Source organism: Onychomys torridus, chromosome 6 (assembly GCF_903995425.1).
Source record: "Onychomys torridus chromosome 6, mOncTor1.1, whole genome shotgun sequence".
NCBI lineage: Eukaryota > Metazoa > Chordata > Mammalia > Rodentia > Cricetidae > Onychomys > Onychomys torridus.
Window position 1 is genome coordinate 84,253,893 of NC_050448.1, and position 12,740 is coordinate 84,266,632.

The 12,740-nt window shown below is 46.8% G+C and overlaps 1 protein-coding gene across 1 annotated transcript; it reads right to left on the reverse strand.

The window, feature by feature from the left end:
• Positions 1 to 6,505: 6,505 nt before the first annotated feature.
• LOC118585341 (glutathione S-transferase Mu 1) lies at positions 6,506 to 12,321 on the reverse strand. The gene is made up of 8 exons (XM_036189784.1): positions 12,080 to 12,321; positions 11,713 to 11,788; positions 11,196 to 11,260; positions 10,759 to 10,840; positions 10,563 to 10,663; positions 9,334 to 9,429; positions 9,141 to 9,251; positions 6,506 to 6,968 (listed from the first exon to the last, which is right to left on the reverse strand). The coding sequence occupies exons 1-8, from the start codon at positions 12,113 to 12,115 to the stop codon at positions 6,879 to 6,881; spliced, it is 657 nt and encodes a 218-aa protein (XP_036045677.1). The 5' UTR covers positions 12,116 to 12,321; the 3' UTR covers positions 6,506 to 6,878.
• Positions 12,322 to 12,740: the final 419 nt, after the last annotated feature.

The following is a 12,740-nucleotide window of genomic DNA, read 5'->3' on the forward strand; positions in this document are numbered from 1 at the left end:
AAAGTAGATTCAATAATCTACCCTTCCCCCCATCATTTCTATATCATATTCCCCTTTCTACTTTTAGAAAGAGGTTGACTATGACCAATAACAATTTGTAACCAACCCCCCATAAATGAAAACAAACATTTATAACCAATATTTTGGGAATGTGGGCATAGTTTTTTAAACTGCTTTCTATTGGTTGGTGGGTGCTGGTCATCTTTGAGGGACCCTGAGAAAATCAGGATAATTGGTAAGTCTTTGCTGGAGTATTTTGTGAGGCTAGATCATCTCAACCAACAGCCAAGCTATTCTGAATGCAGAACTTAGAGGAAACTATAACAGAGGCATTTTGAAATGCTGGGTCATCTGGGCCACTCATTTTAATTAATCCATTTCTATTAATCTATGTATTGCCACCTGGTGGTGGCTTAATTGGCCCTCTAGCATCTTGCTTCTTGGGCAGCTTGCTCATGTCTCTCATGACTCTGCCCCTCCTCATCTGAGCCCTCAGTTTGATTATTCTGCCTAACCTTATTCTGCCTTGCCATAAGCCAAAGAGATTTATTATTAACCAATGAGAGTAATACATATGCACAGTGTACAGAAGGATCAGTCCATACCACAATCCCCCAGTCTCATTCCCTGCTCTGAAATAGCCTATAGAATGGGAAAAGATTTTTGCCAGCTCCGCATCTGACAGGGAGCTAATATCCAAAATATATAAAGAACTCAAGAAACTAGACATAAAAAAAAAAAAAACAACTAAAAACTGGGGCAAAGATCTAAACAGGGAATTCTCAATAGAGGAAACCCAAATGACTGAGAAACACTTAAAGAACTGTTCAACATCCTTAGCCATCGGGGAAATGCAAACCAAAACTACTTTGAGATTCTCTTATACACCTGTTAGAATGCCAAAATCAATAACACAAATAACAGCTCAAGCTGGCAAGAATGTGGAGAAAGAGCAACACTCCTCTACTGCTGGTGAGAGTGCAAACTTGTACAGTCTCTATGGAAATCAATATTGTGGTTCCTTAGAAAATTAATAATGAATTTACCTTAAGATCCAGCTATACCACTCTTGGCATCCTACCACAAAGACATTTACTCAGCTATGTTCACTGTGGCCTTATTCATAATATCCAAAAACTAGAAGCAACCTAGATATCCCTCAACCAAAGAATGGATAAAGAAAAGATGGTACATTTACATGATGGAGTTACTCAGTTGTTTTTTTTTTAAATGACATCATAAAATTTGGAGGCAAATGGATGGAACTAGAAAAAAAAAATCACACAAGTGAGGTAACCCAGACCCAGAAAGATAAATATGATATGCACCCACTTATGTGTGGATATTAGCCATTAAGTAGATGATATCCAACTACAATCCATAGACCCAGAGAGATTAGATATAGGGGAAGGGACTGAGGGGGGGGGGCATATATCCCCTCTTGGAGGGGGATATAGAATAAATTTTTATAGGTGGAGTAGGGGCAAATGGGAACAGGAACGGGAAGATCAGGTGGGGAAGAGGAGGGAAGATGGGGTGGAGGGAGGGAATATGGGAAGAGATGGTTGGAATTGGGGGGGACAGTTGAAGGATGATGTGGAAACCTAGCGCAGTGGAAACTTCCTAAAGCATATGAAGGCAATCCTAATGAGGTCTCCTAAAAATGGAGGATACCGAGTTCCAACTGACCATCTCTTATCACCAAAGAAAGCTTCCAGTACCAGGACTGGGTTGCATTCAGTTGAGTTGTTGGCCAAGGGGGTCCCGTGGGAATCTCCAAATAAGCCAGGCTTTTGCTAAGACAGTGGGTTGCTCTCTGCAAACCAACAGCAGAGCTCCATTGCCAAGGACAACACCCACACAACTCATTGAATGTGAAGAAGTCAAGCTGGGTGCCTACATGGAGACTTCACCCCTATGTTCTAATGACTTTGGTGTGGGAAGATACTCTGCAGGCTACCAAAGGAGAAACATGAACACCAACCCGGCCACAAAACCTTTGTCCTCCTGTAGAAATGCTAGAGCAACCGTGGCACAGAACCTGTGGGAGTAGCCAACCAATGTCTGGTTTGACCTAAGGCCCTCTCCACAAGACAGAAGCTACGCCTGACACTGCTTGGATGACCAAGAACCAGAAACTAGATAACCCAGAGACCTAGTGTAAAAGGAAAGTATCAATAAAATGACTCCTAATGACATTCTGCTATAGCAATAAGTTAGTGCCTTATTTAGTCATCATCAGAGAGACTTCCTCCTGCAGCAGACAGGAACAGATGCAGAGACTCATAGCCAGATGTTACACAGAGAGAGAATCCTTCAAACACACAGCTCTATATAGGATGTCTCCATCAAATCCCTCCACTCAGAGCTCAGAGAACCACATAGAAGAGGAGACAGAAAGAATGTAAAAGCCAGAAAGGATGGAGGACACCAAGAGACAAGGCCCTCTGAATCAACTAGGTGAAGCTCATATGAACTCACAGGGACTGAGGCAGCAAGTTCAGGGCCTCCACGGGGCTTCACTAAGTCCTCTGCGTACGTAGTATAGCTTTTTAGGTTAGTATTTTTATGGGACTCCTGAGTATGTGAGCAAGTGGGTCTCTGATTCTTGTGCCTGCTTTGGGGGCTCCTCCTCCTGTTGGGCTGCTGTGTCCAGCTTCAATGTGACGGGTTTTGCTTCATCTTGTTATATTTTATTTTGTCATATTTGGCTGTTATCTCTCAGAAGCCTGTTCTTTTCTAATGAGCGACAGGAAAGAAGCAGATCCAGAGGAGAGGGGAGACGAGGAGGAACTTGGTGGAGTAGAAGGAGAAGAAACTGTAATTAGAATATACTGTATGAGAAAAGCATCTGTTTTCAATAAAAGGGAAAAAAGACACAAACATTAAAAAAAGGTTACTTACTGGGTTCACTTGTCCAAGGTTAAACCCTGTGTCCAAAAAGCACCCAAAGGAAAAGCAGGAGATCCTTCTTGAAACAGTAAACCAATTGAGGATTTACCCTTGCTCTTCAAAAGAGACCCCAAATGTCAACTATAGTTGAGTAAATCCATGGACCATGATACACAGCTCCTATTATTATCAACAGCATTCTCTAAAACTTCAAACAATGGGGAAGAAAGACCCCAGACTCAAATAGTATGCAAGAAAAAAGAGCATTTATTACCAGCATGCAGGGTCGAACACCTGTCCAAAATGGCGATGGCCCTGAGAGGAGCATGCAGGCTCCTTTTAAGCACAGCTAGGGGAATTGCAGGAACAGTGAGGTCATCTCAAACATAATTGATCAAGCAAGCAGCAGTCACATTAGTACAATTTTGACCAGCTGAGGTTTTAGTTTTTCAGTGTGTGGGCATCCTGGGGCAAGTCCAGGCCTGTTTCAGGGAGTTACAGGAACTGCCCTTTTTGGCCACTGTCTTGTGATACTGTGGGGGCTGGCTCAGGCTTCATCCGTGCTCCGCCTCATCTCTGCTGTCAGGGGCAATGTAACTAATGCCCCTTTGTTGGAAACAAACAAGCAAACAAACTTGTTTGTTCTTAAAAAAACTGAAACCTAGATCTGGTTGTAAAATGAGAAAAATTTAGACCTCTCAACTTAACTAGCATAACTACATCCTTTCACTGAGGGCCACTGGATCACCTGAAGTAAGGCCAAGCAGCATCTTTCCTTAGTAAGAAACCCAAAAGGATCAATCCAAACCCTTTAACCTATGTCCATATTTGGATCCAAAGCAGCCAAGATCAGCCCTCACCCTATACCCCCAAACTGAGTCCCAAAATCCTAATGAGAAAAATGTTATGATAAAGACAAATACGTAAATTAAATATGTTGAAATATTAAAAGGAAATAAACCATCTTACAGCAGAGTCTAAGACAGCCAAATTAATCTGATTTTTAAAAATATTCTCGAAAAAAAAAAACAACAAAATCTTTAGTTAACCTTTTGGTTTTGGCCCAAACTGTAGTAATTCAACACATAAAAATGTCCTATAACAACACAAGAACACTTTTACAAGCTGAAGTTAAGTAGTTATGTTGATAAAGTGTCACATGTTGTTTGAGCTCACGGAGCAGCTGGATCTAGATGAAGGCTGCATACTGGCCCCACACCCATTTCAAGCCCAAGCCTGTTTGTCTCAAAGTCCTCCAAGGCCCTTCGTCTGGGGATGGGATGACACCCTCCTCCACTCTGTGGAATGAAAGGGAACAAGGAAACTGCCTGAGAGTAAAAGTCATCAGCCTTTGAGAACAATTGAAAAGTGAACTGTTTCCAGTGGATGTTAGTGTTGTCGAACCCACGTTATCAACGTGCCCACAGTGAGGAGAGAAACCAGAAGTCGATTGGTGGGAAGCTCAGCTGTGGAGTGAAAGCTCAGTCCAACCCTACTTCCACTTCCCAGTCAGTTTCTCTAGGATGTACTGTGCACCCAATTCAATGACGCTGTGCTGTCTGTTTGTCGTGCTCTCTCAGTCTCTCTCTCTCTCTCTCTCTCTCTCTCTCTCTCTCTCTCTCTCTCTCTGTTAATTCTTTTACTTTGCCTTGCTATATACTTAAGAAAACTCAATCACTCAAAACCTAACATATGGCTTCATATATTATTCTCTGAGTGATACAGCACTCAGGACTAAGCAGCTAGACTCCCCCCCAACACACACACACACACACACACACACACACACACACACACACACACACACACATCCAAACACACACAGTAATTCCTCCAGAGATTCGGGGTAGGGCCATGAAGGATCCACTGAGCTTTCTGAACAAGTGCAGACTCCTCCTACAAGTCACTGCCAGTGGAGTCAGTAGAACCCTGCCTGGGGAAGGCCAAAGGGGACTGCATAGGTGCCTGGTGATCTTCATGCGGCCAAGACAGCGGTGACACAGGCAACCACAGCATCTGTTCCTTGCAAATGCTCACACACCCTTTCAAACCTCCTGAGCTCCTCCTGACCATCATCAGCTGGATAAAATGTACAAGCAGATGGGTCGTTTTCTTCTTTGAGACCCATAACACACTGAGACTCATAAGGACAAAGGAAGATAGCTTATTTTCTTTCCTGCACACCTCCCAAACTTACTCATTGTTGGACATGATCTGTTTCTGCTATGTGTAGTGGTGAGGGTTCTCAAGAGCTAAAATCAATAGCATATAGACTCTATACTATAGAGAGACAAATTAGTTGGGGGTTATGTGGGTATGCATGTGCTATTTGTCATGGGAAGAGGTTCCTGTGATTTGTCACCCCATGACACTCCCATCGTAAAGGAAAAGCCAGAAAGCCCATAATATATTCAGTCAGACCTGACTGGACAGGAGGCTCTGGGAAAGGCCAGGGTCATGACAGAGCAAAAGGAAATCAGACAACCAGGCCAGGAGATGATGGGCATCTGGACATGACAGAAAGAGTTCACTCAACATCTGACTTATTTATTTTGTCTATAGATGAGTTTTAAAATTTTTTAATTTATTTTATGTGTACAGATATTTTGCCTGCATGTGTCTATGCACCACGTACATGCAGTACAAAGAGAGCCCAGAGGAGGGCGACAGATCCCCAAACTTGAGACACAGACCATAGTTAGCTAGCATGTGAATAGTGGGAACCAAACCTGGATCCTATGGAAGAGCAAATGGAGCTCTGAACCTCTGAACCAGCTCTGCAACCCCCAAACTAGAGTTTGATTAAAGCAGACCCATCTACAATCAGTTCTCCAGGAACTGAATGAATGATACAACATTAAACATCTTCACTGACAGGCTCATTGACATTAGAGGAGGCATAAATAATAACAATTAGCTGACAGTTACCGTATATTCAGTCTCCTTAGACAGAAAAGGATTAACAAAGAATGGAAGTCCCCATGCTAGGAGAGCTTCAAGCCAGCTCCAAGAGGCAGGCCATCGGAAATCCAGTGAAGACAACATAATAGATACCTAACATTGACACAGCATGTGGGAGGTAGAGGGAACATCCTGGGTCCCTGCTGGGCACTCCCAACAGCTCCATCGTCACTCATTGAGACCCATAGCTGTGTTCACAGTTCAAAGTCCCAGTATGCTACAGTGAAGGAGATTCTACGCAAACATATTTTATCCTCTAGAGCAGTGTTTCTCAACCTTCCTAACACCAAAACCTTTTAAGACAGTTCTTCATGTTGTGGTGACCCACACTCATAAAATTATTCCATTGCTACTTCATAACTGTAATTTTGCTACTATTATGAGTTATAATGTAAATATCTGATATACAGGATACCTAATATATGACCCCTATGGAAGGGTCATTTGACCCCCTGAAGGGTCATGACCCACAGTTGAGAACAGTTTCGCTAGAGAGCTTTGTCCCTGCTCTAATGGAACAGATATCTCAAACTCCTTCTGTTCCATTCGACTCCTCAGAGTCAGCACGACAGGCTCGGAGCTCAGACTTCTGCCAGCAGCTGTGACACTCAGGGAGTCCAAAAATCAAAAGGAATGAGACACAACACAGAGCAAGTGTGTTTCAGGCTTTATTGGCATGAGGAGACCTGGGGCAGCCCCTCCCCTGGGGATCTTAAGACACTATTGACCTTTAGGGTAAGTCTAGGGAGCAGAGTTCAGGGCAGACATCAGGTCATAGAAAAGGACTGTGTGGTTGGGTTGGGGCACAATGAGAACGGGGTCTTGATGAAAGGAAGTGGGAAGACGAAGACTGCATGGGCTTGACCAGGGTCTGAGCTGAGGAGACTGAAAAGCTGGAGAAGGCGGTGGGAAGGAGAAGGAAGTGAGATCAGAGAGGCTGCAGGGCAGAAGGCCGGCTGTCCTCAGGGTCTGGAGGAGCCCCAGTGTGCACTGGTCCTCCTTATGAAAGCCAGTGTAGTAGGGGCCTACTTGTTACTCCAGTGGGCCATCTTTGAAAATATAGGTGTTGAGATGAAGCGGCTGGTCTTCATGTAGGCGGAGATCTTCTTCAGGCCCTGCAAAATGGGAAGGACAGAGCAGGAGCTCAGGTCTGCAGCCCACTGAGAGGAGCCCCATGCCAGAACAGCATTTGTCCTGGGCTCAGGCTGTAGCACAGGGCAACCTGCTTAGCTCCCAGCCCAGGCAAAAGAACTCTTCAATTTCCTCTATTAAAGAGAAGACTGGGTCCTGAGTGAGTTGTTTTATTCCTGCTAAAAAATTAAAATATAGGTTCAGAAAACCTATATTGATCTGTATCATTGATCCTGCAAGATCAGTTAACAGGGAAGAATCTGAGATCTCAATGTCCTCTGGCTAATAGCTCATGAAACAGGTGCTTTGGAGCAGACATCCATGTGTGCATGCTCTCTAGCCCTCTCTCTCTCTCTGTCTCTCTCTGTCTCTCTCTCTTTCTCTCTCTCTCTCTCTCTCTCTCTCTCTCTCTCTCTCTCTCTGTGTGTGTGTGTGTGTGTGTGTGTGTGTGTGTCTGTCTGTCTGTCTGTCTGTCTCTGTGTCTCTCTGTGTCTCTGTCTCTGTGTCTCTCTCTCTGTCTCTGTCTCTCTCTCTCTCTCTCTCTCTCTCTCTCTCCCTCCCCCCCCTCTCTCATCCCTCCCTCTTTCATCTCTGCTCCTCTTCTGGCCTCCCAAGAAGGCACTGTCCCAATCTCTCTGCATAGCAATGATCCTATTCGTGCGGAGGCTCTTTCTAGCCTGTATTTACACACAGAAGAGATCTAACAGGACAAAGGACCAGAAAAACTGGACTGTGTGTGTTTAGGAAGACAGCCAACACCCAGTGACTCAGCAAATCATGCAAGAAGGGGAACATCAAGATGAGAGCCCACGAAGAAAAGCTGAACAGAATTCTAATCAGTTTCCTGAAAGCAGAGTTAACTGTTCTCTACCTGGTACTCAGTACAACCTCACTGCACCCTGGCTGTCCTCATCTCCCCTACAAATACAGGGACCACCCCATGTGACTGTATGTTGTGCTCTGAGCCATACACCAAGCTGGAGAATACACAGATGATTCCAGAGAGAGCAAAGAGATCCACAACAAACTATACACAAGCTGGGCTAAGTGGCCCTGTGTTTCTCCACATACCTACCCTAGAGCCATGCCAGCTATTGCTCAGTTCCAAGGGTACCCAGCCTGGGCCAGAACCAGAGCTGATGAGAATTAGCTGAGAAAGGTTGGACATTTAGTTAGGTGGTTGAGCGCTTGCCTAGCAAGCACAGGCCCTGGGTTCAGTCCTCAGCTTTGGGGAAAGAGACAGAGAATTAGCTGAGGAAATAAATCCCTTGATAGAGAATGGGCTAGGTAAACAGATTGCAGGTTGAAATATCCTTGGATCAGTGTCTCCAATTCCCAGATGTCTGAATGACCAAAGTATGGTGTAGGTGCGGTCAAGGCTGGGCTCAGCAGCCCTGTGCATCTCACAGTCTGGCTCTCTAAAGCTCTCTGCCTATTCAGTCCCAAGATGGAGGCATTTTGCACGCCCCCTAGGACCCAACATGAACCTCCTACAGAAGAGACTGCCAGAGAGTCATAGTGAAGACCCCATTTCACAGACAGGACCTGTGGGGTGAAAGAGGAGAATGACAGGGAGGAAGCAAGAACTCACCAGCACACACTCACAATAGATGTCCCCAGCAGGGTGGGCACTCACATGTCTACTCAGGGAGGCCCCAGCGACAGCCCTGAGCTCTCAATGCTCTGCAGATCAGGTCTGGATTTTCTCACATCTGGGTACGGCACATCAGTCCAGCCTGACTCACTCTCCTAATGCCAAGACCCTTATGCTACTGACATGCTCTGCCTTGCCAAGGATCCCAAACAGGAAAATGAGGCTGGAGGTGGGGAAGGGGGACGGAAGCTTTTTCTTTTGACACAAAGCTGGGACAGTCACTGAATGCTGACCCAGTGACAGATATGGAGCCCAGTGCAGCTGCTACTGGTGCTGAGACCATGAACAAGTGAGGACCCTTCACAGAATCAGATCCCTTATCTGTCCAGTGGGACTCAGAATTGCATCAACCTTTGGGGATTTTGAAGTGATGTGTTGCCCCATACAGTTCTTTACAGAAACCTCAAACAATTCTAGTTATTTTCCTTTACTCTCGGGTCTAGAAAAGCATTGTGGAAGAGAGGAAGAAGGCTACCCAAAGGCAGCAAGATCAGGGCATCACCTCAAAGCGAGCCAAGAAGTCCTTCAGGTTTGGGAACCCATCCAAGCACTTGGGCTCAAATATACGGTGCTGGTCAAGGATGTCATAAGCAAGGAAATCCACATAGGTGATCTGCAGGAAGCCAAGGGTCAGTGTGCTGGAATTTGAGGCCTGGGAAGAATGGCAACTTCTCCTCCCCACCCCCTCTCTTTACCTTGTCCCCTGCAAACCAGGGCCGCTTGCCCAGGAACTCAGAGTAGAGCTTCATCTTCTCAGGGATGGTCTTCAAGAACTCTGGCTTCTGCTTCTCCTGAGACAGAAAACAGCTGTCACCATCCTAAGGCCCCAGCAGAGAGGTTGGCCTCCCAGAGCTGTGCAAGGAACCAGCCACCTTCCCACAATGGGTCAGGTCTGTGTCTAGGCCTCCGCAGAATTCATGTGAGAGGCGATGGAGACTCAGATTGGAATTTCACACTGTCCCTGGAATCTGCCACCACTGAAGTCCAAAGGTTACCCCCAGGACCTCCTGAGCATCTTGCATGTTCTGGCTACAGAGACCAAGTGGAAGAGAAGACAGTTATACTGGGTTGGGGAGGCAATAAAAACAGATCACATACCTGAAGGGCCTGCATCCATTTAGAGCAGTGACTATATTCAAAGTTAGAAGGTAGAAAGGTCAACTGCCTACCCTGAACCGCCTATCAGGAAGACGTCCTGATTTCTGTTGATACCTAAGACAGAACTATGGGGAATGCACTGGATAGATGAGTGAGACCAGTGTGCAATATGACCTATGTTCATCATTTGGGGAGTATACTGCTGCCTGTTGGTAGAAGGGGGTCCAATGTTGATGTCATGTGTCTTTCTCAATCACTGTCCACCCTAATTTTTGGAGACAGGGTCTCTCATTGAATCTAGAGCTCACAGACTGGCTGGACTCATTGGCCAGCCAGCCCCCAGAAACCCTCCCATTTCTCCCCCAGAGCACTATGATTATAAGAGCATGCTGCCACTCTCGGGTTTTCATGTGGTGCTAAGGGTCCATTCTAAAGCCCTCATGCCACACAGCAAATATTTAACCACCAGGCCATTTCCACATCCTCTAATTTCATCCTGGAGGCTTTTGGTATGACCACTGGGAAAGATGACACACGGAAGAGGTCAAAGGACAGATACAGCTGAGATTTACAACTATGCTGAAGGACTTAGATCAAATGTCCACCAGAAGAATGTGTACCATCTCTTGCATGGTTACTCTAGTAGATAGTTTCACAGTGTTCATGTGCTGTCTCATTGGGGTTATGAGGGTCCTTCTCTGTTAAGTAAAGGAGAGCTTGGGGTATCAATAACACAGTTCATTCATTGAAGAAGGATGCTGCAGATCTGAACACATGACTTTAAGTCCTGCAGCAAACCCTGTCTGCTCCACCACTGGCAACTCACAAAGTCAGGGTTGTAACAGAGCATGATGAGCTGCATGCGGTTGTCCATAACCTGGTTCTCCACAACGTCGGCACGGATCCTCTCCTCCTCTGTCTCTCCACCTGCAGCACATACAGCACACTCACCCTCAGCATCCCACGCCAGCCAAGACAAGGAGGTTGTCCCCCATGACCCAGCCTGCTGCTAGGCCACTCACACAGATTGTTCTTGCGGGCAAGGTAGCGCAGGATGGCGTTGCTCTGGGTGATCTTGTGTGACCCATCAATTAAGTAGGGCAGCTGAAAAGACAAGTGAGGATGGTCAGATGGGAATATGAGGTCTCGGGCTGGAGAGATGGCTCAGCCATTAAAGGCTAGGCTCACAACCAAAAATATAAGAGAATATGGGGTCTCTGCATCTTTTGTCTGGGTGAGGACAGACAGGTGGTTTGGCACTCAGTGTGCCTGACAAGGTGAGCCCTCCGTGAACACACTTCACACTGAATGGAAAAGCTGGGGCCAAACAGAAACACTGTGCAGCTACCAGGAATGAGCGTGGGAGAGCTGAACCTCTGATCTCAAACTATCTCAGCCAGGAAAGGAGATAAGATGAGAACACCATGCCTTCCCCAAACCTCCCCTTCCCTGTACCTACATTGGGAAAGTCCAGGCCCAACTTGAACTTCTCATTCAGCCACTGGCTTCTGTCAAAGTCAGGAGCTGTAGACAAGATGATATGAAGAGAAATCAGCTCAGTGTCCCACCCTACTCCTGGTATTGGACCAGGAGCAAGAACCCCTGAGTTGAGGAGGTGGGAGGTGAAGGGGCTGAGGGGGTAAGGGAATGGGGAGGGGGGAGTACAACCCCTCACAGAGTACTTTCCAAGATGGAGGAGAGGGATATAAACAACTACTGGTAATAAGAGGAGCCTGGACCCATGGGCCCCCAACAGTGCACCCAGTCTAGTTATAAATACAGATGGAGCAGGAACTCCATTCTCGGTGTTCTACATTGAAAACCCAAACTGTACCCTAAAGAGGTTTCTGGAAGCAGCAGGCTCTAACTCCAACTGTAGCAGGACTGCAGGCCTGAGGTATAAGAGGCTAGGCACGGGTTGATGGGCATCAGTGGACAAGTGGGAAGCAGGTGACTGACAGGGAAGGTGGCCTTACCGTCCCCCATGGTGTATCTCTTCTCCTCATAGCTTGAGTCTGTGTACTCCAGGAGCAGGCGGATAGGGTGAATCAGCTGGGAAAGAAGACCACAGGCAGAAGTGAGAAGTTGTGAGGACCTTACTGTGTGATTTCATCTTCTCCATTTGAGACCCCCACACTGCACAAATACAGCCACCATGGAGTGTGCATATCCAGGCGCGAGTTCGCACCTCCCCCCGCGCCCCGCCCCCCCAATGACAGTGTACTCTCCTGAGCGCTGAGAGTTACAGGCAAAATATTCTAGGGATGCCCATGCAGATCCCTCTGCCAGAAAGGGCCTTGCTGTTATGAGCTTTCTGTTTCACATCCGGGTCCCCTCTCTTACACCGCGGACGTTCCAGTATCCCAGTATCATAGGCATAGTGCTGGGGCTGGGGCTGGGGCTGCTCTTCTCAGACTGGCTTCAGCAGGGTAGAGCTGGGTCTTTGGACAAGCTGTGACTTTATGCAGACTCGTCCCGTCCCTCCCCACTCTGCACCAATCCCAGTCAGGCACTCCCCTTCCTCCCTTGTGTAACCAGAGCTACGGTTCCTGACCCAGAAGGCAGAGGGCCACACCCTCTCCGAGAGAGGAGGGATTAGATCTTTTGCCACCTCTGCCCCAAGATTCTGTTCTGTGCACCCTGGAGGCAAAATCTTTTCTCCTGCTCCAAACCCTCTTAACAACTGCCGCCATCGCCACCTGCTGGATGCTCCGGAAACTGGCACTGGGAACTGGAGACAGGCCAGATAGCTAAAGAACCAAGACATTCTCCCTTCTTCCTTTTCTTTGCAGAGCTCCGTTTTCAAACTCAGACTGTGGGAATCTGTCATTCGGGGAGGCTCAACTCTCAGCTTGAGGACAAAAAGTCGCGCCCCCAACATGAAGCCTTAATCTAGCACCTATTCTTGAAGAAAGGACTCAGCTGATCTGACAGCTACCAGACTATTGTGCACAAGGACTCCAGTTACAGGAACAGTCGGTGACATGGAAATAACCCCAGGGCA

What these genes read in the sequence shown, in the direction of transcription:
- LOC118585341 (XM_036189784.1), bottom strand. Translation starts at nt 12,115, where the DNA reads ATGCCTATGATACTGGGATACTGGAACGTCCGCGGT. An exon ending in TGGGCCTGGACTTTCCCAAT is followed by an intron (nt 10,841 to 11,195) that starts GTAGGTACAGGG and finishes TTGTCTTTTCAG; the next exon opens with CTGCCCTACTTAATTGATGG. An exon ending in CCTGGTTTGCAGGGGACAAG is followed by an intron (nt 9,252 to 9,333) that starts GTAAAGAGAGGG and finishes GGCTTCCTGCAG; the next exon opens with ATCACCTATGTGGATTTCCT.